General features: G+C 45.3%; 2 protein-coding genes and 1 long non-coding RNA gene across 5 annotated transcripts in view; 1 reads left to right on the forward strand and 2 right to left on the reverse strand.

The window, feature by feature from the left end:
- On the reverse strand, positions 1–17,546 carry PITPNB (phosphatidylinositol transfer protein beta). The gene is made up of 11 exons (XM_065851430.2): positions 17,441–17,546; positions 15,446–15,476; positions 14,460–14,605; positions 12,575–12,666; positions 12,010–12,017; positions 11,340–11,414; positions 10,110–10,193; positions 6,439–6,516; positions 6,050–6,160; positions 5,572–5,694; positions 1–1,845 (listed from the first exon to the last, which is right to left on the reverse strand). The coding sequence occupies exons 1-11, from the start codon at positions 17,458–17,460 to the stop codon at positions 1,795–1,797; spliced, it is 819 nt and encodes a 272-aa protein (XP_065707502.1). The 5' UTR covers positions 17,461–17,546; the 3' UTR covers positions 1–1,794.
- A 296-nt stretch (positions 17,547–17,842) lies between these two features.
- LOC139829274 (uncharacterized) lies at positions 17,843–20,843 on the forward strand. The gene is made up of 2 exons (XR_011741695.1): positions 17,843–18,183; positions 19,256–20,843. It is a non-coding gene; the product is annotated as an uncharacterized lncRNA (long non-coding RNA).
- TTC28 (tetratricopeptide repeat domain 28) overlaps positions 19,943–25,844 on the reverse strand; it is a 99,985-nt gene continuing 94,083 nt past the window's right edge. For all 3 annotated transcript variants that reach the window (XM_065851590.2, XM_065851589.2, XM_065851591.2), the window contains one exon: positions 19,943–25,441. In XM_065851590.2, coding sequence (XP_065707662.1) covers positions 23,817–25,441 — 1,625 coding nt within the window. In that variant the 3' untranslated portion in view covers positions 19,943–23,816. The remainder of the gene's footprint in view (positions 25,442–25,844) is intronic.

The following is a 25,844-nucleotide window of genomic DNA, read 5'->3' on the forward strand; positions in this document are numbered from 1 at the left end:
TTTTATGATCAAATTTATTTAATTAAATTTCATTGACTGTTTTACTGTAGGTCACACCAGAGACTGCCAAAGTAAACTAAACATTTTACATTCACTACAAGATCCTCTCAAATTTTCACAACTAGTCCAAACCAATGAAGCTGTAGGGTCCCTTTCCCTCAGTTTGCATTACGACTCACATTGATGTCAGTGGGACTCACGTTTCAGCACCAAAGAAAGAACCGAGCCCTTGGGTTCCCAGGTGTGCAGCAGCTCTCCTGGCTGCAAGCACTATTAAAATCATCTATGCCTGTGTGCATTTCTCTACGAATATTTACAAAAGCAACCTCCTGCTGGTACATAGGACAAATAACCATTTAACTGCTAATCCACAAAGGGGGGAAAAAAGCCCAAACCTGCAGCAGGGAGGGCAGGAGGGCGCAGAGACGGGAGATGCACGAGTGCCCAAGCCCAGCAGACGCAGCTGCAGCAGCAGCGCCCATCAGGGCACGTCCAGCAGGACCCCCCGGAACCGTCACTGCCCGCACTGGAGACGGGGTCACTGCTCCGGTGAGGTCCCAGGGACACCAGGACACCTGGGCGGACGTGAGGTGATGAAGATGGAAGCTTGGGCAGGGCTTGCCCCATCAGGGTTTCTGAGGATGCTGGGAAGAAACCAGGCATTAACAGAACTTCAACTTGTTTCTGATCTAGCAAGCATTTTGATAATACTTATGACATGCTCTGAATATTTCCTTACAAAACGCTCAAGACTTTTTCCCTATTTGAGAGCGACGTACAGGAGGTCTTTATTACACCATCTTCTACGTGTCTACTCCTAACAAATATCAGAGAAATACGTCAGATGCGACAATTTAAACTTTCACCGTATCTGAATGTATACATCTCTTTTAAAGTGTATTTTCAACATGAAAAGAGCTAAAAATCACAATTATATTCCATTGTGTAACGCGTATGAAATCAAGACCATTTGCGCAGCTTCCAAAGTGAAACTCTGGAAAACAGTGAATTAATCAAGTATTACTTTAGGGAAGGGCTCGTCACCCCCCTTCACCTTCACTGCACGGCCTAAACTATACCTGAAATATTCTACAAGTATTGTCAGTATCTTTGTCTAAAAAAGCCAGCTTCTGCAAAATTTCAAGTTGTAATTATTTTAGAAATCACAAGCCATTTTTCCTTAATCTTGCCAATTTTAATGAAGAAAAAACATTAGCATTTCAATATACAAAAGTCCAATAAAACATGATCTTTCTTTTAAATCAGTGAATGGGTAAAGTTTGTGTTAAACTTATTCAACAGTAAAAGTCTTCCAATTTCCACTAATAGATTTTTTTTTCTTTCTGTTTTGACTACAGGATAATGACAATCCAGAAATAAATAGCTATAAATACATTCATTGTTCCTATTCCAAAAATAGTCACATAGGGAAGACACAAAACTGAAATTAACTTATTTGAATTTGTTTCTTTACAATGAGATATGGGCAAGTTATAGCAGAGTGACTCAAGACAGGAAAAAAACAAGTAGGGAATAAATTGGTCCAGTATTGACATTCATGAAACATACGCAGTTAATTCATCCTTTAAATGACACTACTCAGTTGATTTTTATTTGTTTTGGGTATACATAATGAAAGCAGTTTCCTTTGAGTCTTTGCCGAGGACAGGTATAGTACCCTGGAGACACTGTAGCAACCCCCTTCAGTATGCATGTGCGTATATATAATTATATACAAATAATCATGCATCCACACACACGTTTGTATAACACTGCATGTGATGGTTAAATCCATCATTCATCATTGGCAGCACTTGTTCCTCTGACTTGGCCTTGATTACGTAACTGCGGAGAAAGAAAACACACAGTTAAGCATTAATGTTTTCGTCAAACAGTAAGTTCCAAATAAGCAGTCTTATTAATCTTCAAGGAAAATAGGGCAGGGCAGTCAAAACGCCACCAGGACTGAGCAAACCACACCAAAGCAACGCAAGACTCGTTAGGGAATCTTAATTTGGGCGCTGTTCTCGCTGGTGGGCAGCAGCTCCGGGCTCGCAGGAGCCCCGCGCTGGTCAGCAGGAGTTTAAAACTGCTTTGGCTGGGGATCCCATCCGAATTAAAACACTCACAGCGGGAAACACCAGCGTTCAAGTACGGGAACACATACTCAAAAGCTTGCAGCTCTTCGACAACCTGTTTCCCAATACAAATATCGGTGTGGAACTGAATTTCAAGCACGTTAACAGAAGATGACAGTCCACAGCGTCCCTGAATGGCGTGGACTGAGTCCACAGGTCACTTTGCTACCGGGTGTGTAGCGGAATGACGCTCGCTGACCGTCCCCCCCGTGCCCGGGGTGCTCGCAGGCTGCGGAGCTCGGCGCAGCACTGGGGTGACACCAGGTCACGCACTCCGGGTGTCTGTACCGGATCAGCACGAGGAACCGGGAGAAAGTCTCTGAACCCTGGACACCTGGGTCATCTCCAGCTGTTGATCACCACAGGTTATCAAACAGGAGGGAGGCAAGGCCCAGAAGTGTTATCTGGACATACGTCCATTTAGATGATTTCTGCCAGCAATTCCCATCCATCAGAACATTAATCCCTTTTCTCCTTTTCCAACCAGCATGACTTACACAGCTTGATATGCCTCAGAACCTACAGAGAACTCCTCTAGACGTCAGCAGCCAAAGTGCCTCGAACGGAACCCTTCTTACGCATCTAAACGTAAAATAAAACTGTGAGCTCCCACATAAAGAACCTCTCGCGCTGTTGGTTAGTAAGAGAAGTAACCATCGACATGACCAGATGGTGTTTCCCTGGCCAGACCAGCTCAGCTCCAGCTGAGGGTTTGCAGACAGGGGTACACAGGGGTTTTTGGTGGGCACCAGCTGGTGGGTGTTTGATGGAGCACAGGTGCTCCTCATCTCCCCGAATCAGACACATAAACCCAGTGAAAGAGAAACAGTGAGAAAAGGATGGGCTGGGACAGAGAAACTCTGGAAGAACACTGGTGAGGATTCAGAGAGTAAGAAAAAAGTAACAAAAGCAGAAATCCTGACTATTAAAAAAAAAAGAAAAATCAACTGAACGTGAAGAACAGGACAAAAGAACCAAACTGCACAGAATCTGAAGTAAAAGGTTAGCGCAAGGCAGGGAGAAGAAAGGGTGTTAATGAGAAAGGGAACAGCAACAGAAAGCGATGTGTGTGAGGAAATGTAACGCTGCCAATGGTACTCGGCTTCCTTTCTGCCGTGGTTTGTTTTTAAGCATCACAGAACTGCGCAGTGCAACGCTGCCAACAAAGCCGGCTATTTATCTGCAGGGATGGAAACGTGACGATGTTCTCGTCACGTTAAGCACCTTATCGCTCAGTGCTCACTTCCCAGTGGCCATAAAACAAATGCTTTGTGGTATACTTGGGATTTAATCAAAGTTACTGTTTAGTACAATGGGTGATGTAGTTGAATATGAAACTTAAAAACAAATTATTTGGGATAAAATCGGCATTCACATTTTATTTGGCAGTGATATTTTTGCCTTTAGGTTATTCTCCAACAATGCACTTCACCGCAAAACCCTCGAAACTGCATCATTTATAGGTGTTTGTAGATACCCCTATTATAACAGTTTAAAAAACTAAAATTTAACAGTAGGTCCCCACTCCTCTCACATTTCACAATATACATAGAAAACCTGTGTTAGTGTAACTAAACACATTTCTCTTGTGAAAAACTGACTTCTTCAGCAAATAATACACTTAAGTTCCTGATATGAACATCTTACACAACAAGTTATTTGAAATACACTATTTGCATTGCTTTGCAAAACAAGAAAATACTAATACATTTGATATTTAAGAAAGAGGGTGTTATACCTAGAAACAGGTGTTCTGGGTTTTGCCTAAGGTAAGAACTAAAAAGTAGCAAATATTTTGCAAAAAATATCTAAAGGAAGTTACTTACCAGTGAGAAATGTGAAACAGAACTTTGTCTACCAGAAGACAAACATCCACAGAGACACAAAAGGGAAATATCCTCACACACACAATGTGTCAAGGGCTGTTTGTGTTCTCCAACACACACCTGGCCTGCACTCCCTGCACTGCCACCACCCCTCCCGGAGAAATGGGGTAAGTCCATCTCACTCCAAATAAAGAACTACAGGTGTGCCAAAGAGAACACTTCAGACAACGATCCGTTAGAGAGAGCAAAGTGGTTACACCCTCAGGAACACCAGAACCTATTCCTAGAGCCACCTAAAGTAGAATTAAAGAAGAAATTCATATCATTTGAGATAACACCTGCCATAATAAAAAATACCCAAATGCCAATGAGAGAGCACAGTATCTGCAAGGGGGAGTGAACATCGTTCTTTTCCAAAGCATATTCTGCGAACTGCCCAAGCAGACAAACCCTTTGGCTTATTTGAAAAGAACGGTTTTACCAGCTCAGAGCATCTACCTATTGACACACAGAAGAGTGAAGAAACACCTCTTCCCAGCCCAGAAGACTTCTCTAGGCAATGCAAGACGGCTCCACACAGCTCATAAAGTCCAAACATGGAGAGCAAAACAAGCGGGGCTGGAGGAGCTGCAGCCAGTTTTGACACTAAAAGAAAAGAAGCGCTGGGCACAAACCAAAAAATGCACTTCAGAACCACTGTCAACAGTAGGTCTAAAGCACCAGGCGATCTGTTCAAAGATGGATGGCAGCTGGAATGAGTTAAACTGAGCAAAAAAGCAAGTTATACCTGAAGACGTCTTGAAAGCAGGAAGACAATGGAAGGAAAGTGAAAAGCTGAACGGCTTTGGGGCTTAAAGCAATTGGCAAAAATGGGAAGGAAATAGAATTGCAAATCCAAAGACTGCAAAGAACTTAAAAACCAGCAGGATTTAAAATGAGAAAGATTCACGCCAAAGGTCAGGCTCTGGAAAGCCACTACAGGAGGCTTCCCGCCTGTGATGGTCCTCTAGTGCTTCAAGAAAAGAGCAGAGAAAGTGCCCTGTGGATGAGTTTCCTTCCAGCCATCGTTCCAAAGACAGATTGGGCTCTTAATTTTACTGACTTCCTTTTTGCAAGTGAAATGCCCAGTTTTGTGCTAATCAGGATGAGTGGAACCACTGTCGTGTGGCATAATAAAGCTTGCTTGAAGACGTTTGAAGAGAAAAAGTGATCAGATCTAATGATGATTAGAAATGAAACAATGCAAGGTGCATGATGGAAAAGCAAGATGACAGCTTTGAATTCTAACTGACAAGTGGTAAAAAGGGACTGAATGGGACTTTGTGCAATGGGTATGGTACCCTGTACAAAGAGCTGGCCAAGGGTGGACACTCTGGATTTAGTGACATCAGAAACAGTCATCGTGCAGCCACTTCCAGCTTGACACACCAGAGTGTGCAGAAGCTTGAAGTGCACGGGTCTGTGCAGGAGAATCACTAAAGGAGCCGTATGTCCATCGGGAATTGCCCAAACACACACAAGGAGTGGACACAACATCGCTTGCGTCAGTTCCCCAACAGATAAACGAACAGTCAGACAGCACATCAGCCTCCCAAAAGCATCCTTACCGCCTCCAGCTCCTTCTGGGTTTCATCCTCCATCCTCCTGATGTCTTCCATAGTCAAATCAATCCACTTGTCAATCCAACAGAACAGCTGGCGATGAAAGTTGGTAAATATCCTTTTTTCTTGCTTTAAGAGGATAAACAAACATTAGATAACAGGCTTACATTCTGCCAAAGACCAGTGAAGTGACTGCAGCTGCTCAATTGGAAAAGCTATAATCTCTAGGTGCGTGCAGTTTCAAACTGCTACAGGTTCAGTCCCCTCACATTCCTGGATCCAATTTTAAAGTACAATCACTTCTCACATGCTTTAACACAGGAACAACAACAAAAAACCCACAAATTTCACTATCAAAACAAAGTTTCAAGAAAAGTTCAGCAATTCTTGGTATCTGAAAATGCTGAAGAACGCTTTTAAAATCTGCCTTGTGCGCCGGCCGTCCCACCTCCCAGCAACACCCCAGCACGGGGGAAGCACTTACCTTTTGTATAAAGTTCTCAACTTTGTTCTGCAGTCCCCACCATTTAAATTTGATAGTCACCAACTTGTAAGCACACATTTTAGGACACTCTTCATCAGTTGCCAGCTCTTTCTGTTTATGGATAACGGGAAGATATTTTTAATTTCTTAAAAAATTTACTTCAGTGAAACTTATTTATTATAATTATTAGAAACTATAATTTGAAGTCATATACTAGAATTATAAATTATATTAATTTATCAGAATCAAATTATTTTACTATGATTAGAAATAAGTATTCAATATCTGCCCTCTGTTTTAAGACACACACTGCTAGTCTCCACGGAACTGTGAACTTTTTCTTTCTGCTGATAAAGCTTTCACAAGGTTGTAATCTCAGTTCTCAGTACCTTCCAGTTTGGCCCCAAAGGTCCTCTCTTCGTCTTAACCGACTGGAATAACGCAGGGTCTTCATCAGCTTTGTAGTCCTGTAATATAAAAAAACCATCACCTGAGAGTCTGGATAAAAAACATATATATATACACATATATATATTTTTTTTTTTTCCTTCATCTACAAGAGCTTCTGCAGACAGCACATGAGTTACTGTGCCTGCCAGCAGCTGCAACCTACTCGGATCCTCAGGTCCTGCATATTCTGGAGTCTGAATTCAATAGTGTTTCCACCCCCCCATCCTTGAGTGGAAAAAAATGACTGATTATGACTGCCTTTTAACAATAACATTCAAGACACTGGGAAAAGGATCAAGCTATAGGAATGGATAAAGAATGATTGAAGTGAAATATACACAGCAATTTCTGCCTTTGCAGTGCAACCTCCTTCCTGAAAAATAAGAAGAGCAAAAATATCAACAAAACCCATTGATATTTCCAAGGAGCAGACTGCTCACCCAAAATCTATCAACTCTTCAATATTAAAGATCGCATTCACTAACAAAACTTGTGGTATCTCGTACCAGAAGTGCTTCATACCTCTACACTATGGTACATACACCACACAAGGTTATAGAAATGCACTGCAGGATGCAAATTTTCAAATACACTGTGATCAGAAAACATGCTAAGGTAAGAACTTTGTAAGAATCTTTGTTTTGGCATTTAAACTCCCCTACATACCTGGTGTTTTACGCCGTGGCATCAGGCTGGATGCCACAGGGACACCCGAGTCCCCAGGACAGGACATCACCTGCCATCCTACCTCACTGCACAGGGAAAGACAAAAAGCAACTCTGCCCTTGCATTTAGGACCCACATATAAGCACAGCTGGATACACTGGGAAAAATGCTATCTACAAGTAAAATGTAGGAGCGAAAACAAAAATTCCAAGAAAACAGATGAGTCATGGTAAAGTTTTCTGCGCTAAAGACCTCAGACAGAAGCTTTGAACCAAGACTCAGTTAACCCAAAGCCTGCTAAGGACAGAAAAAACCCTGCCTAGAATAAAGCCGAGATGGACAAGGGAGCATTGTAGGAGCTCTCTCAATACACAAACCCTAGCAGCATGCAAGGAAAGAAGACTGGACTCGAGCCAAAGCACAAATAAACAACAGTTCTTTGCACAGTTCAAGGAAAATATCTGTGCAGCAAGAGCTTAACTCCTGACGGCAACAAGTCCTTCTTAGGAAGAAAAACGGGCGGGTGTTGGAACAAATATTACAGCTGAAAAGCCCTGAAGCCCTCTTGAAAGCTAGACAGGCAAAACATCATTATGTAGCACCATAACAATATAGAGGAGCTAAAAACCTTTTCTAAGAAATTCACAAATAGAATTTCATAGGCAGTTTCTGCTCAAAATCTCAGTATAATATGCATGAATGCAACAAATCATTATACAGAATTATTCAGAGAAACTGTGAGCTGCGAACAATAAAGTAATAATTGCTACAAACCCAGAATCTGGGCGCTTCTTTACAATTCTCATTCTTATTTATAAGACCTGCTAAAAGCAATAATAGTACTGCTGATAGCACATAGTTCATTCTATCAGGTAGTATAGAACTCAAAAGCGTATCTACAGAACAGAACGACTTCAAAAAAACTTTTAGAACCCAAGATAAAATGACACAAATCTGATGTCTTATCTGCAGATTCCTGGAAAAAGCTCCCTCAGCACAGAGTGGTGTAAAACTGACCGGACAGGTGGACACCATGTATGGGGTTTCAACTCAAAACTGCATTAGTTATGATTTCTCATTGTACAAAAATAGCTATAAACCTGATTTCAATTTCTTTGTTTCCACTACACTCTACTTTCTTAGAAATTGTTTCCAAAAACGTAGCCTCTTCTGATGTCAACCAAGTGTTCACTTCTGCTTACTCTTTCAAAAGGCTTATTCTCCTGGGAAGTGATTTTTATATACAAATCACATAAAGCTGAATAGATTGTATGCTGGAGATGATTAAGAGAGGGCAGGGTTAAATTTATATCTAAAGAAAGCCACAGATGTTGGCCAAATTATTTCTATACACACTTAAATGAGCATGAGTTAACATATGCACGCCATTAGTATCTTAAAGAAATTTACTATTTTTATATTTATGCTGATTGTAGTTCCGAAACTAAAGTAACTGCTACACTACAATGGATTAGAGAAGTTCCGTTCACTGAACAAAAGAATAAATCTTGAATATATTAAATCTTTTGAAGCTTACAAATGTAGGCCCAATGTATCCAAGACGGTACCTTTCAGTTGGTTTTCCAGACAAAACTGTGACTGAGAAAATAACGTACAAATAAATCTTTCCTTTGGCAACACTGACTACTCCTTTTTCCTAAAAAAATGAGCTCACCAAAACCCCAACCCAGCCACTTAGAATGGTAATTCCCAAACAAGCAGCATAGTCACAAAAAAAGTACCATGAAACACACATGATTTCAGAAACTACCCCACAGAGTGAACAACTGATTGCACTAATGTCCTTGAACAAATATGAAGAAACTGTACGAAAAGAATCTCTGGAGAAACGGAACAGGTGGAGAACAGCTAATGCTCCACAGGGACACGCACTGCCCAAAACCAGCGCCCTCCCAAGGCACGAAGCAAGCACGTGGGCCAGGACGGGCTTGTCACTCTGATGTAGCTGAAAAAAACCCTCAAGTTCCATTACCCAAACTTCATAGAGATATTAGTATAGATGCAAAGTCTCTCATGGAGCCATAAGCAGTAAAGAGAGAGAAAACAAAGGCCAGAAACTGCAACTTTTTGGAACAGAAGAGACCGTAAGTGTGGGTCTCAGAGAATTTCTGCTGCCCAGCTAACCCCTGCCTGTCCAGGGAAGGGGCGACAAGCGGGTGGAAAGGGTGTCAGCTGCAGATAACTCACTTACCGAAGTCTGCACAGGAGTGTGAGCACAAAGTCAGTCTTTATTTAATGAAGTCAGGACTTTGCAAAACTGAATTTCTGGGAGATGAAATGGAAATGAATCACATGGTGAAAATGAGTCCCAAGTATTCCTACGCAATGATGGGCTACACTGTGCGTGGATTAGATGTGCTCACAGGCGTATAGGTGGCTAATAAACACAATAGGCCAGATCTGACCACTAAGTACAGACTGATCTCTCAGAGATATGCATCTTCCCAAGTTTCTTATCCTTCCACAAGTATCTGCTGCTGGCAGCTAACAGAATGCTGGGTTAGACAGATCGCTGTCCTGAGCCAAAAAGAAAACTTCATTCATCACCCAGGGCCTGCCAGCCTTGGGCGCGAAGGGACCCGGCAGCACCATGGGCAAGCGGCACCACCCAACTGTGTGGGGGCACCGCACCAGCCACACTGGGCACTGAGAGCACTTCCAAGAGAACAAACGCAGCAGACGTTCACCTACCAGTTCAGCCCTACAGCCACATGGAATGTCTGAAACAACAATGGGCAGCGAAACGATTCCTCGCTGCATTCATTTGGTTCACAGAGAGGTTCTCCAAACATTTTGCCCATGTACATCCACAGATGAGTTGGGTAAAATCCATACCATTTTAGTTTATCCACAATCAACACAAAGCATTGATGTAACCAGCTGCAAGCTGCATCCATATCCCAATAGCAGAGCGTGTACTTACTCCTGGTTCTACTTGAGTTCTATCTGCAATGTCAATATGGACAATTTCAACACTCTTCCATGTGTTTGGATCTAAATTGTGCACCTGCAAAAAGAGAAAAAGGAATTATTTCCATGCTGGCACCTAATACTGTGGTGCACCTCATGCGGCATGGATGCACGCCATGGATTTTTTTCTGGACTTCATCTAGGCAGTGTTCTCAAACCCCATCCTTTCTTCCTCTGCCTTTCTAAAAGGGAACAACCTTCACAGTTACAGTTTGGTTCACTCACCAACCAATTTTAAACCAGCACAGTGTCTTCACTTCTTGTGCATTCAAGAAAACTGGATTTAAGATTAAGCTATATTCTGCTGTCACATTTGTTAGCACTAATGAAATCAAGCTCTAATTAGAAACATTACCCATTCAGTAATCTGCACAAACTTTTTGATCTAGCAAGAAGCCGCACAAATTCCAAAGCACAAATATGGCAGCTTTCAATTGTCTTCCTAATCTAGTAGTTCCCCAAATCACAGGGCTGCCTTTAGTATGGACCAGATGAAGTGTGTGCGGCGTGAAGGTACAAAGGTCTGACGATGTAACCAGCTGTGTGCTGTTCAGCATCCCTAAACTGACACAGCGAGCGGAGCTCTCCAAGGAACACCCTCCTCTGCAGCACAGCCCGTGCTGCAGTTCATCCAGGCACTGGAAATACACTGACAGCTACTCCTTTGCGGATGGGTTATAAATATGTTTGTCACTATAGATAAAAAAAATCTCCTAAAGAGACCAGTGAACCAAATCGACTGTCTAGGGAGGAAAATGAGAGCATTGCCAGCCTCGAAAATTCATAGAAGCAGCTTCAATACATAACTCTTCAGATAAACTCCAAAAGCCCCGTGCATCCTGTTTCAAACAATTGTCAGCCTAAGTAGCGCTAGCATGTCTACAGTAAGAGAACATGAAATTAAAAAGAACTTACTGAAAATCCATTGAAATATTTCAGTGAATCAAGCATCTGCACTGACCTCAATATAAAAAAATCCAACCTTTTCTTGTTCTTGCATTAGGTGAGACAGCTTGACCATCTCCAAAGGATTTCAATAATGCTTTTCTTGTTTGACATTAATCACTGCTAGGGCTTTGACTTTATGCAGTAATTCTCCACCATTAACACATATAGAATACTTTATCTGGATGACTCTGTATTGAAAGTATTACTAGTGCTTGGTATCTAAATCCCAACTCACGTTCTCTGATGTCCCCAAATCCGGTTTATGCCAGGTCTCAATTTTTATGAAGAAATCATCTTTCATGTATTCATTCTGTAAGAATTAAAATAACAAACCATGAGTGTGATTAAACCTCTCTGCCTAAAGTTTAGATAAACGGTACTTACATATAATCCACTACGAAGCCCTGATTAGTGACAGATTTTATTTAAATTATAAAAAACTAGTCCACTTACCTACACATAGATATAGGTATAATGAGATAACTAGTATCAAATTTTAAGTATCAGGTACAGCAGTTAAGTAACAAATTAAAACCAGTCGTGTTTGAGAAATTCAACTCTAACTCTGTGCACAAAAATAGAAATAATACTGTTATTTACCATCCCTTTTCCTCAACCTTGAAATTCTTTACCTCTGTGTTAAAGCAATTTTCAAATCATTAATAAGGCATAAAAGAAGATGCAAAAAAATGAAAGTGTTTCTCTGACAAATTACAGTTCTTTCTAATTATAGCCACATTCAGACAAATAAAGTAACAAGGAGCTCTATGCCAGCAACCCTGGCAAGACACATAAAAAAGGCTGGAGCGAGCTTGCTAGAGTCAGAGTCAATTGTAGCAGTAATAACAGATACAATACATTTCCAAAAAAACCAACATAGGATGGGTAGTAATTCAAATACTCACCGTCACAACTGGTCATTGGAAACACATGCAACGAAAACAAAAAGGAAACACAAATCATTGTTAGATACAATAGTTTCTGAAAAGTCCCACATGTCACAGTTGCTGCACAGTACAAGAACCATTTTACATCAGTGTGACAGCGTTTGTGTGCAGCAAGCCAGTGCTCAGCACACTGCCCTGCCAGCCTGAGGAGCCTGTGATACGATAGTTCAAACTGACCAACAGCAACACAAAAGAAAGAGCCTACTCGCAGAATTCATGGAGTCAAAAGCAATAAAATAAAGCGGCCACCTATTCTAGCAGACTATGAAGAACTAAATTCTTTTCAAACCTGCTCTGTTCTAGACCTGAAGACAATCACCTCAGCTTATCCCAGGGACACCCAGACTGTAGGAACCAGTAAGTGGTGTGTTGAGGTTGCTCTGCAGAAACTCTCATTTTCAGAAGAGATCACATTAAAATTTGAAGTATGTTTTCCACTTAATGGCACTCTCTTTCCTCCTAAACCATTTAAGACTATCCCTTGACTGCACACTGACAGCAAAACACACAACAGGTGACCTACTTGTTCTGCAGTAGGGATACGCATTCCAGGCCTTCTCGTGGAACACCAGGGAGCCTTCTGGAGCAATCATCCTTACAAAACCTGGAACTTTACTGGGGAAAAACAAACATCCACGACAGTTTTTAAATATTTGCCAGCTGAAATTCCTCATTGATTTCACCCACTCTAATAAGAAAGGCACACTCTACCTAAGCACTTTAAAGGTGATGATGTCCAAGGTACCCACCGTTAAATACGCAGGAAATCCAACAATGTTACTGATCACATGATAATTAAAAAAAAAATGGGGCAGGTAATTGAGCTAATTGAGAGTGAGCCATAATATTGGAAGCACTATGATGATGAAAGCTGCACTTGCTTTTCAAGAACAGCAACACCAACTGTTGAGGGAAGGTGCCACTCAAGAGATGTCAACTCCAAAGCCTCCAGCACCACCGCAGGGTCCTCAGCGAGTGACCCGGAGCTCGGCTGTGCCACCAGCCCCCTCAGCCGTGCTGGGTGCTGCAGCTCCCCCCGGGCAGCACAATCACCATCACCCCCCGGGCCAGCAGAGCGCCCGCGGCTGCTGCCAAAAATTGGATGTTTGGGAAAAATGTAAGAAGATCTGACACAAGAGCAGTTTGGTGTTTTCGAGAATACTTGAGGCTGGAGCCCTGAAGTAGGAGACTTTAAATACACCACATGTATGCATGTGCGCAAGGGACAGAGTTCAATTTCTGTAAGCACTCCATCCTCCATTTCTGTTCCTGTTCTCTTTTCTTTTAGATTCAAGGAAAAAAAGCCATCTGAAGATGCCTTTTTTTACACTGCAGGAACCTCATGTCCCACTCATCTGGGACTTCTCTTTTTCTGGAAAAACCAAACACAATTCTTTCAGCTCTTGCACACAAGCCACGCTGCCCACGCTTCTGTCTCCGCTCTAGTTTGTCCACACCTGAAAGTGCAATGCCCGAAGCCAACCCACAGGAACTCCGACCCACACCTGGGGCACCAACCCCGCACAACGCAGCCACATTTGCCCTCACATCTCCTGAGATGCTCAACGTGCAGGTGACACTCAACAGCGCTGCTGTACAGCATTTATTTCCCACGTTGTCTTTGTGTCCCCCCACGGGGAGCCAACTGTAAATGTATTCAGCTCTCCCACTTTAAAAATCTTCTTTCTCCAATTACAAACATGTGGAATACTAAGCCTCACAACTTACCACACATCACAAATCCCAGCAATACGGTTGCTCGTGTGGTGCTGCAGCCCCCAGAGTAAAACCCACTGCTAATCCTGGAGTTTCAGACCCCATTTATGTCAGTTTTCCAAATAACCCTGGGTTTACCCGCTCTGAAATGCATGTTGCCTTCAAAAATCATTCTTCACCTTACTCATTCTCTCTCAGAAAAACATCACCCTACCACACCATAAGAACTTATAGAGTGTTTATAAAGAGCACTCAGGCAATCAGAATTCCTTCTTAAACACCAGATCACATAAAACCATTTCTCCTTTATAATGTAATAACTATCCTCCTTTCCTCTGTCCTTCTGTATCAACATTCCTGTCCTTAGACTATCCGACAAAGTATCTGTGATACCAAGCCCATCATTTCAGCTATATACAAAGAATTCAAGTCACTCCTACTTAGAGATGCATTTGCCTATTCACAGATGGGACATTTTCCACTGTTCTCCACTACTCTATGCCACGTTATTTAAAATCCACTGTATTTCATGTGTTTTCCCACCCACTAGAGTATTCATGCACAACTCAGCAAATTACAGAGCGACACAAAACCAATAGCACCCCAGAACAGCAAACAGTGGAAGGCTGCCCCATTTTTAAACATTTCTCACTCAATACCAACTGACCATAATACGTTTCAGTTCCTCTCACCTCTTTAAATGGTAGATTTTGTGAGTGTATTGTCCCTTCTCGCCATCCTTTTCATAAGGCTCATTTTTTAAGACTTGAATTCCTTCACCACCTCCTGTTTCATTTTTGCTAGCTTCTGCCACAGAGTAAAGTTGCCCAACTTGATACTGAAAAGTTAAGAGAAGTAAAATTTCAATATTAAAGTTAGTGAAAACTTTTAATGCATTAAAAATTTAGCTCTTCCCAGTGAAAATCTGGTAATGCAAACAAAATTATCAGGAAAGTAAAATACACCATATAAAAATATTGAAGAAAGTCTGACAATCTGCTGGTAAAATTTATCTTTAGTCCACAAGCAACAGGTCTATAATCAGCTTGTTTCACATTAACGCAACACTTGGGTACAGCATAACAAATATGCTGTTCTCCATTTTTCTCATCCTAAAAGCACGGTATGTATGTATGTTGTTCTTAATTGTATAAAAGAAATAGAATTTTTAGTTTACAGATTTTCAAATGACTGATTTCCAGCTCTGAGGTTCCCAAATTAATCCTTGAAACCATCTAGATACCACTCACTGGACCCATCAAATGCAAACCGCAGAAGGAATAAAGGGCAGCATTTTCCCTTAGATGTACGTTCAGACATCTCTTGTGACTTTAATTTCAATTTAAACTGCCAGCTTCAGCTCTTGGAAGATGATTCCTGCCTTCACCTTTAGGGAAAGGCTTGGAGTCACCCAGTACTTTGATCAGCAGCAAAACTGCTGCAGCACAGAACTGCACAGTTATTTTCTGGCTCATGAGCCAGAGTGGCTCAGACACAACTAAAGGTTCTTTCCCTGCAGGCATCTCCCTCCTTGGAAACTCGCTGGTGTGCAGGAAGTGACTCTGCTGCGCGGGGGTTACACGCCTGGTAACGCACGGGAAACGCTTGGATCGCGATGAGACACCAACACCTTCCCACCCAGCGCCCCAAAACACGAGCAGGTAGGGTCAGGACATACCTCTTGCACGGAGCAAGGTAAAACCACTCGGCTGAAAAAGAGCAAATTCAACAAAATGAATAATTAGGCTTCATCTGCAGATAAGAGACATAAACTGTAACAAAGACATCCAAGAAGGAAGTGTCAAAATGAGCTAATTCAAGTGTTCTTTTCAGAAATGCGCTGCGACAGTAAGCCTGTGTGGATATAATGCAACAAACACAAGCAAAATTCAATGATGGATATGTTACAAGGAAAAACAAGAGTTGAGGACATTAGAATCTGCAGAGAGGAGCCAGGAAATCTAGTATCCACTCGCAGGTCTGCCACAACTCTCTATTGTGCTGAATTCATTTAAACTTTGATGCGTGAGCTTTTTTCATGTGTTACACAGTAAGCAGTCCCATCTGTACAATTCAAAATGACAAACGTGCGGGCCCTCAGAGCCTACACGTGAATTTTGGCAATTACAGCAGTTATGAATCATTTAAAAAGCCACCACTGCCCATGTCTCATTCAGGTGGCAGAGGCTGGCACGTTTCAGATGCGCAGTGTAGTTCTAACACAACACTGAACAGTTCACAGCAGCGTTCGGGGATGCCGAAGTTTATTCTTACAGCAATACTGCGCTGTGCAGACAGCATTTTACAGTTTCACCTAACACAATAAAATGGACAAAGACAACACAAGTCATTATTGCTGCAAAACAACATCATAAGCGAACTGCATTGTTCCCAGGGCTTTTAAGCGACGTTACCTCCAAACACAGCATGGCCCAAGGGCACTCGCAATAAAATTCCCATAAGGAGTTCTATTATATCTATCACCTGTCTGGGCATTAGCAGACGCTGACTCAATACCTAGTCAGGACACATTTGTGCCTCACGAGGCAGTACAGGAAATCTTTGGGCAACTTCGGCCTTAGTCTTCAACAGCACAATACGTAAAATATGAGTGTCATCGGGAAAGTACAGCAAATGCATAGGCACAGGGAAAGGTGAGGAAATAATGGAAAGAATTGTAAGGAACAGGGGGGTTTTAAACTTCAGAATGATGACAAACAACGCAATAATTCAAAAGAGCCGAATAGCACGGAAATCTGATGAGAGCTCACAAATAAGTACAGCCCACCATCTCTTGTGGGAGCTACAAGACAGACAGACAGACAGCACAGACTGTCGTTCACACACAAGAGTGGGACGCTCGGTTCCACCCCTGCGTGTGGGGACAGCGGTGGCAGCTCAGCCCTGCCAGCCGGGGCTCAGGGCAATCTCTGAAGTGTCCTCGGGTGCCTCTCAGGAACCGAACAAACACATTTGCCACCGTCTATTATTCTGAACCTACGCATCAGCTTTACTGCCAGAGGGATGGCTCCACGTTACCAGCTGTGAAGGGGCGGGAGGGGGGAGCAAACCGGCTGGAGCCCTGAGGGCAAAGATCTGCTCAGGGACACAGAGCTCCCGGCACCAGGACAGAACCGCGGAGCGACGGAGCCCGACACGGCCCCGGGCACCCCCGCTGCTCCCCAGCAGAACCGCGACCGACCCCCGAGCACCGGGACACGTGGGCAGCGCCGCCGGGCGGGACAGCGGCCCCGGGGGGGTCCGGGACACCCTGGGACACCCGCTGTGTCCGACACAGGCCGGGGCCAGGACCGCCCGCCGGGCCGGACACGGGCAGCAACTCGTGGCCACAGCGCGGGACGGGGAGCGGCGGAGAAGCGCGAAGCAGCCCTGGGCCCGCAACGCTCCGGTCGCCCCCGGTCGCTCCCCGAGCCCCGCGGCGGTGGCCCGGCCCGGATGGGTGCGGCGCTCCGGGGCACGCCCGCCGGACACCGCGGCCCCTCGAGGCCCCGCGCCGGGGCCCGCCCGTGCCCAGGGAGCGGCCGAGGCGGCGGCCCTGGCGCTGCGAGCCCCGCGCAGCGGAGCCGGGGGATGCGCGGCGGGGCGGGCCCGGAGCCGCTCGGTCCGGCGGGGCGGGGGCCGGGGCGGGGGCCGGCAGGGAGCGCGGACTCACAATTCCTTGATCAGCACCATCGTCCCGAGCCCCTCTGCGCACGCGCGGCCGGCGCCGCCTGCCCATGCTGCACCGCGCGCTTCCGGGGGAAACCCCGCCCCCCGCGGGCCGGCGCGCCCAATCCCACCGCGCCGTGCGTCCCCGCGCCCGCTCCTGACCCGGGTGCACCCGGGCACGCTGCGCGACGCGCCTGCGCCGGCCGCCACCAATCCGAGGGCGCGCAGCTGCCGCAGGCGCCCCGCCTCGCCCGTGGACAGCCAATCAGGGCGCGCCGCCCAGCCCGGCTCCGTCCCGGTGCCGCCCTCTCCTCGCGCGTCGGCGGGGTGACGTCATCGTTGGGCAACGTCAGCGCTGGGCGCTCCCCGCCGTGCTGGCGCCCCCTGCGGGCCGGGGCCGGGGCCGGGCCCGGGCCCTGAAGCGCCGCCCGCCCTCCCGTTCTCCGGCGCTTCCACTGCGGGAAAAACGACGTTACCGAACGTTCCCCACCCGCTCCGCGTGTGCCGGGCGGCGCTGCGGGACGGAGCCACCGAGCAGCGGTTCCTGCAGCCGGAGCCTCCTCGGACCGAGCGGCAAATCACTTTGTTGCAGCGATTGGGCGAACGAGCGCTCGGCGGCACCGGGAGCCGGTTCCAGCGTCCGCCGGTCGCTGGTAGTTATTCGGCTGTACCGTGTTCCCAGTGTGATTAACCATGCCCTAGGAACAAAGCAGCTGGGTAATGTTTCCACTTAATGCCGTAATTCAGGTAAAACTACAGGATTTGCTTAGAATAAGGTATTCCAAGTGAATTTATTTCTAGTTTCTGAGCCTTAGCTTTAGTTTTTCAGATTTTATTCATAGCCACACAGACCAGCCGCTTCTGCGTCACCCTATGAAATTCTCACACCGATCAGAGACCTCGTACCCTGGACAGAAAAAACAGCCCCACATTTCAAGATCCGACAGAGGGTGAAACTTTGCAGTTTGACACAATTGCGCCTCAGACCCCAGGAATATCTCTGGCTGCGGAACCATTCGCGGCACTTACACTTGCAGAGGTTCTGGTTGTGAATAAGCTGCCCTATTGCTAACAAGGTGCATTTTAAATGGGCATTTGTGTCAACTCTCAACCCCTAGGAAGCTTAACTGCACAACTTTAATTTATGGGTAGCTACTGCACTTTAATTCCTATGTGGGGTAATTGCTGGTCTCCAAAACTGGCTGAGGCAGATTTTTTGAGCCTGATGAGTTGCTGCGTCCTGTTTGAGCATCATTCTCAGCACACAGCCCGTGTTCCCCTGCTTGTTTTGCATCTTTCTCCCCAAAGCGAGCGCTGACCCGACCCCCAGGCCCACCCCTGCCCCCTTCCCCGCATTCTGTTTGCCGGGAGCAAGAGCTAATGATGCATTTACACATCAGCTCCGCTACAGGAGAGCAGAAATTCACAGACAGGAAAATTAGATGTTGCCAAACGACCCTCCCACAGATAAATGGCTTTAAAGAAAATGCTCAACAGACTCTGCCTCTGAAAACATATTTTCATTCAAGTGAAAGGCGGATGCTATGGAAACTGCTGCTCAGACTTGCGCCTGCACCGGCTTAGTCTGAGGCAAAGAAATGACAAAGGGCTGTGCCAGGGCACAGTGGTGGGGCTCTAAGTGGCTGCTTCCCCAAGCTCCCGAGCATTCGGTATTTTCCTTTATTTGGTTTTGCAAAACCCTGGCTGAGTGCAGTCCCCTGCTGCGGCTCCTTCCCCATATGGACACCATTTGTCTTTTGTTTACTCCACCAGCTGCAACGTGTGCTCTCCCCAAAACCCTCATCCTCTGTGTTTATAGATAAATTATACCACACACGATAGCATCATCGAGTAGCTGCATCCTGCTGGTTCCAGAGCCCGCGGAGACTGATCACTTCAGACCCGCCCGTGTGCTTTCACCACAGTCTCTGCCCATGGAGGGGACATTTCCCAGGAAGCTGCTTAGTTCCACCTGGTCACCAACACCTACCTCAGCTCAACGTCCCCTTATGCATGGGGCAGAAGGAAGACTTAAGTCTGCAAGTTCCAGCTGGCATCAGTATGGGGAAGACCATCATAGCTTCATGGGGAAGAACCACTGTAGCTTCAGCACTTGGTTCTCCCCCTGCAGGTTTGGGACTGGGTGACCCCTGAAGCTCCTTCCCACCCTGTGTGTCCTTTTCCTGATGACTGAAGACAGCCAGCAAACACCGCTGCTCCCACCACCTACTAGGAAAATGAAAAGCAATTTCCAATCATCGTTTGTAACACGAACCTATGTTCTGCCCAAAAAGAGCGAGGAGCTCCGGGTGCCCCCTCGCTCGCGCAGGGACGCTGAGCACAGCTGCCGCACGTCAGTCACGCTGCGCGATTCTGCAGCCACAGAACGCACATTTCCACACGAATTCTTCGCTTCTCAGACACGGGCCAGAGGAACAGCCCAGCAACAGGGAGCAGCGTGCTAACAAATTCCTTCCCAACACCATCCTACACCAAGAGACTGAAGTACTGAGACAACTCATGCTTTAATAGACACTGAAATCACAAAGGAAGAAGGCCAAATGCCTTAGCAATTTCAATAAAAATATGAAAATCTTTTTACATGGTAAATTTCATAATATAAAAAGTTTAATGCTGTCTGGAAACAGAGTTTTAATTTACAAAGAAAGTCCATATAGGCCAAACATGGCTAACACTGCGTACAAGGAGAGCAAGTGCTTAAAGAGCTGCTGCTTGGAAGAGTCTTTGCTGACAGTGCTTTGAGTTACCACCCAACGCTCTTGGGAAGGAGTTCTGCAACCGAGGGGCCACGTTTTCCACGCGCATTCGCAGCCTTTCTGGACAGCACGGCAATGCAATGAACCCGAAACTGCTCAAACACATTATTACCACCTCGCCTGAAACTGCCAGTGTTTCTTAACAGATTCACAGATACTTCTGTGCACCCGCATCTATTCTGCAACTTGAAAGAGATGGTCACAGAACAGGTCTGACCTAATGAAAGGAAATATGGCCCAGAGTGATCTATGTGGGTGTAGCACCCCTTCAATGCTTTTTCTTGCTTTAAGTAAGGTATGATTAAAAAGAAGGAAAATCAGTACCAGGCCAAAGTGCAGGCTAACCAACAAAATCAAATTAAACTGGATTTTGATCAGAGAAATTGTTTCCTGTTCCCATTTAGTTGGAGCTAAAGACAGTCAATAAAAGGTCCGTAATCTCACACGGTAAAACGAACTGGGCAAAACCAAACTAAAATATGTTCTGTGGTCCTGGGGAATTGTTGCATGTGGCAGGCTTAGTGTGAAAGTGGATAATACCTAATTCTTATTGCTCGCTGTATTAAGCAGTGTTGTCACTTGTACCATGCACAAATACAACAACAACAAATGCATTTAAACTCCACAGAAGGAATTCTAATATCAAACGGAGAACAAGTTATTTTCATTTCCTGAATTTCTCCACATACTGGGCAAACCTGATAAAACTTTCTTCCTCACAAAGGGCTTGTTTCTCACTCAGGGGGTGGAGGGGTGAGGCACGAGGTGTGTGAAGTGTCTCCCAGCCACGAGCAAGCATGCAGCTCCATGGCTCTCGTTAAGCCAATGCAAGTGCCCTGTGTCAAGCCGATGGAAACACGTTTCCCAAAGGACTTGTTCTAGTGACACTCACCTCCCGTATTTATACAACACCAATTTCCCAAACACTGAACTCCCTCTACATCTGAACCCTTCCCTGTTTCTAATGCTCCCTCCCTCCCCCCTTAAAAAACAGCAACAGAAGAACAACCTCCCACCCCCATTTAGATCTTTCTGAAAACTTTAAGCCAGTATGAAATGTACTGGCAGCATGAAAAGGGGTTGTACCAGAATGGCAATATAGAACTTTTACAGATTAAAAGATCCTTTAGTTATGGAAGTAAACTACAAGTAAAGAGGCTTATTTCTGGCGTGTTATGCAGCACTACAGGGAGTATTTGCTGTTGCTATAAACAAAAAGCTGCCCACTTCCATCCTGGGTGTTCCTGGGATGTCGTTACGCTGGTCAGAAACAGCTGAGGTCACGTGAAGTCTCTCAGTCTTGTGACCACAGCAAGTTGCATGATCAGCAATATCACCGTCTACACCACCGGTAGACGCTGTACTCACTCATTCTGGCCCACTATTCTAATTTTTCCTGCCAAATGATGAGAAGATGATGTCTAGCACCAAACCATCACAGAAAGATGTAAAGTACACACAATAACTTGCATCATATGAGTTGAACAATTTACTCAATTGTTTTGCTACATTGCATAATATGAGTAGATTAATAACTACTCTTTTTGTCTTTCTGCACTGAAACTTTTGTGATCACCCATCCCTTGTTAGCTGACTGTACCAACACAGCCCTATGTTGCCTTTAGTGCTTAGTATCTTGCGATGGCAAAAAGGAAAAGATTCTCCTGAAACCAGTGTATCCTAGAACATACTCAAAGTAAGCGTTTGATATATGCACCATGAGTAAGCTGAGCCTAAGGAACTTTATATTCCCGAATCAGAATCGAATCCTCTGTCCTGCTATCTTGCTTTTCCTCCAAGATCCCTCAGAAAATCATAAATGATCGGATCCATATTTCCAAGAAGAGCATCCAGACTTGACAAGTGCAACAATTATCTGCATCAGCAACATGCCCCTAAGATGTTTGCAGAGCTGACTGCATTCACCATTCAGGTAACCAGCTGTAAGACCGGAAGTTGACTTAAGATCCAGCCAAAACTCAGGGCCTAATGAATTAAGCCTCACAACACCTCTGTGAGGTAGGTAGGTAATTATTACTATCCCCATTAGATAGAAAGGGAAGACGAGGCACGGAGAGGTGAAGTGATCAGCCTTCAGTCACTCAGCAAATTCTGGGAGTGCAGAAGAGAAACCAAAAGCCTTGGTGATCCAGTGCTCCGACTCCATAGCACGTGGCTTGGGAAACACTCTGCTTGGATCAGAGTGTGCACTGTGGCTGCGTTAACGCTACCACATGCCCACAGTTTTCAGTGCATGGAAATTATCATTTTGATTCCGATTACATCACTGCATTCAGTAACCACTTAAAAGAAATAATCTCCAACTTGATCCACAACAGCTAAGCTCCGCCTGGCCTAGGAAAGCTTACTCGACACATCCCCTGGGTGCTCTTGGTTCCCTTTCTCCACAGAGCAGAGTGCGCAGGGGTTCCACAGCTGCCCTGCTGCTGCCCCACATCTGTGCTGGGGCTGCACTGACATCGCTCAGACTACACGTGCTCTAAAAGAAACTCGCTTCCACAGCTGGGGAAAGGTTTGCAGACGTGCCCATGATGAGCCACGTGGAATGATTTAACAGGATCAGTGGATTTATTTAGTCAAGTCATTTCTAAATCACACACACCGATGTCACATTCCTGCCTACTGTGGAACTGTAAAATACTGTTCTGAACTTGTGTGTCTGTAACCTTGTTCTGTGCACACTTAGACAGGAGACATCTGTGCTGCCCAAATACTTGCCAAGATGAAGTTTCACCATTGTAATGCTGTGTGCCAGAAAGATCAGAGCATTCAATGCAAGCAGAGCCTGTCTCTCTGACACACGCTCACTACCTCACGCTGAGGCTCACCTTGCTCATTATGCCCCAAACATTCTTTGTGAGCAGACCAACCGGCAAAATACCACCTGGAAAGTTTCCCTCCAGAGAAGAATTACCTGAGATGCAGGTTTTAGAATGGGGCACCTCTGTCCTCTTGTCTTTGTTTCACCAGACTCTAAATGATGCAAGAGAACTGCCAGTAACACACTGCTATGGAGTTTCATTGCCAGCATTTTCTTGTGTTTGGCTAACATAGCAGAGCTATCTAGAGGTATGTTATCTTGCCCTCTGTCAGCCTTTGAATGCAATCAAATAAATGGCTTGTACTTCTCCAGGCAGAAACTTGTGCATACTTTCTTTGTGGTACACATGAAAGTTCTGCCTCCTCTCACTTCCCTCTCCAGTCCCTGATATGTTTAATTTCTGTATAAAAAGCCAGCTGTAAAACTGCTTGTTAAGAAATACAAGTAGGTGGCTTAAAAGCTCGTATTTTATGAACGGACAACTAGATTCATTGGACCTGCTGCTGCAAATACTGAACGCTACACAGACCCTGTTATCAAGCGAGTCTGGCCAAGGCCCTGATTGAGGGAAACTAAACCCGTCTGTGCGAGGCCCGTGTGCCCACGCAGCGGCGGGCAGGGCCGCCTGTCACACTCCTGCGCGGTGCCAACTGCGCTGCGACCATGGCTGCTCAGATAATGGTTCTGTGTTGATAAAGGCAAGTGGGCAGAAGCAAATACTTTCACAAGACTGTAAGTCATCAGCTGGTACTCATGACATTTCAACATTTGGAGGAAGGAAAAAATCTTCCCGGTGACAAAAATTTATAACCGTTCCCAGACGGCAGCCTCAAGGGCCGTGCAGTTCCTGGAGTGCTACTGGAAGGTGCAGAATGAGTTGATGTTGCTGCATTTGCAGTTTCAGGGCGCCTGTGTCCATTTGGAGGGTTCTTTTGTGGAGAAGCAAGGTGTTGCTCAATAGACAGGTCCTTTAGTTCCAGCTTATCTGCGCTTTCTTCTTTGCTGTGCCGTGGAGATAAATTGAGCAAGCTGAGGACATCCTTCTTAGAAGTCATTGTTCCAGGAGCTCCTCGGAGAATCTTTATTGGGCCAGTAGAGTGATGGGGAGTGCTTTGCCAGAACATCTTTAAGTTGTGGATTGCTTGCACTTTTTCATCGATGGCAGCCATTTTTAATTTGTCTATGTCTGGAGCATCAGCTGGACTTGAGCGAGCAGAACCAGCTGAGGAGTAAGACAGAGCAGGGGACGGAGTGCTGCCAGCAGGAGACTGATGCCCTGAGCTTGGAGAGATATTTCTGGGTGATTTAGAAATATGAGCACTGTAGGGAGAGCTGGGGTACTTGAGTTTGAAGTGAGGCTGCTCAGTTAAAGAGCCGTGTGAATCACAACTTGGGGATGGCTGCCCACTGTATTGGCCCGTGCCTTCTCTGTTTGACATCTCCGATGTCGTAGGGCTATTATAGCCAGAACTCACTTTTTGGAGGGATGAACTCCTTGTGGGAGGCTTTGGTTTAATTGCAAGGGGTGAAGACTGATTCTTCTGAGCAGAGCTGATGGGCCGACTGAACGCACTGGTCTCGGAACATCTGAACGCAGACATGCCTGCTGGGGTGGATGCCCCATCATCTGAGTTGTTGCTCTTGTTTATTTGGCTGCTGCTTCTCTGAAGACGTTCAACAGCAATGAGGTGACTCTGAGTTTCCTCCAGAATTTTTTGGGCCAACTCTTGCGGATCAAGCTTTGGATTACTGTCCTCCTGGGATTTGACAGTGCTGTCAGTCTCAGTGCTAGACTGGTCAGATTCCCCAGTATCAGAACTTGCAAGTTTCCCAACTTTTTGGAAAGGCGAGTTTGGACTGGGAATAAGAGTCATTTTAACAGGAGAATTTGGGGTACTTACACTCCCTTTGGAGTTGACAGACTCTTTAATGCCTCCAGTCCGACCAGTTTTGGTCTGTTTGTGATCAGGGGAAAATCTTGGGTTTGTGTTTTCTTGGTAACTGGCCAAAGGCTCATTGCTGATTATAGAAAAACCTTCATACTCTTCCTCATCTTTGCTGGCTACAGTGCTGGTTTGCGGTGACAACTGGCTCTGTGCTGCAGGCCTATGTGGATAGATGTTCTTGGGCCTCTCATAGTCCTGGCGTCCCCTGTGTCCCATGCCCTCCGGCGTGCTCTCTGGCTTGGAAACAAAACTCATGGAAGAAGCAATGGAGCTCAGGCTATAGACAGAGATGGCATCGGATGCAACGCTGTCTGGACAAGTAGGAGAGAATGGAGGGTTTTGATACTGAGGCACCGGGTTGGAAATGGACTGAGCAGAAGCCAGTGACTCTAGTGATGAGGAACTGTCCAAGCTGAGGCGCTTAGGCAGCTCTGTAGAATCTAAAAAAGAAAAAGGAAATGAAAACGTGTCCCTGGATACACAGGAAAATCAAACAAAACCAGGTAATGTTCTAATCAGAATTAGGAGGAAATGCTATAAAACATGCACGCAGACTCTGTCATACTTCAAAAAACCCAACTGCGACTTAGGTGAGGAAAAAAATTTGCACAGCCCAAGAAATGCACAGGCAGGAACCACAGTCTGGGTATCCTAAATGAAACCTGTTAATTCCTTATGCTTGCATATCTCAAAGACAAGGGTGAGTTATACACCCTCCAGTTGCTGGACTCTATTCCCAGCTTTGGCCTCAGTCAAGTCTTAGTGCTTGTTTCCCACATAAAAATAACACTTGCTGCAGCTCTTGGCTGATGCATCTCTGTATGACACGTGATGATGTATGTA

Source organism: Patagioenas fasciata, chromosome 17 (assembly GCF_037038585.1).
Source record: "Patagioenas fasciata isolate bPatFas1 chromosome 17, bPatFas1.hap1, whole genome shotgun sequence".
NCBI classification, from domain to species: domain Eukaryota; kingdom Metazoa; phylum Chordata; class Aves; order Columbiformes; family Columbidae; genus Patagioenas; species Patagioenas fasciata.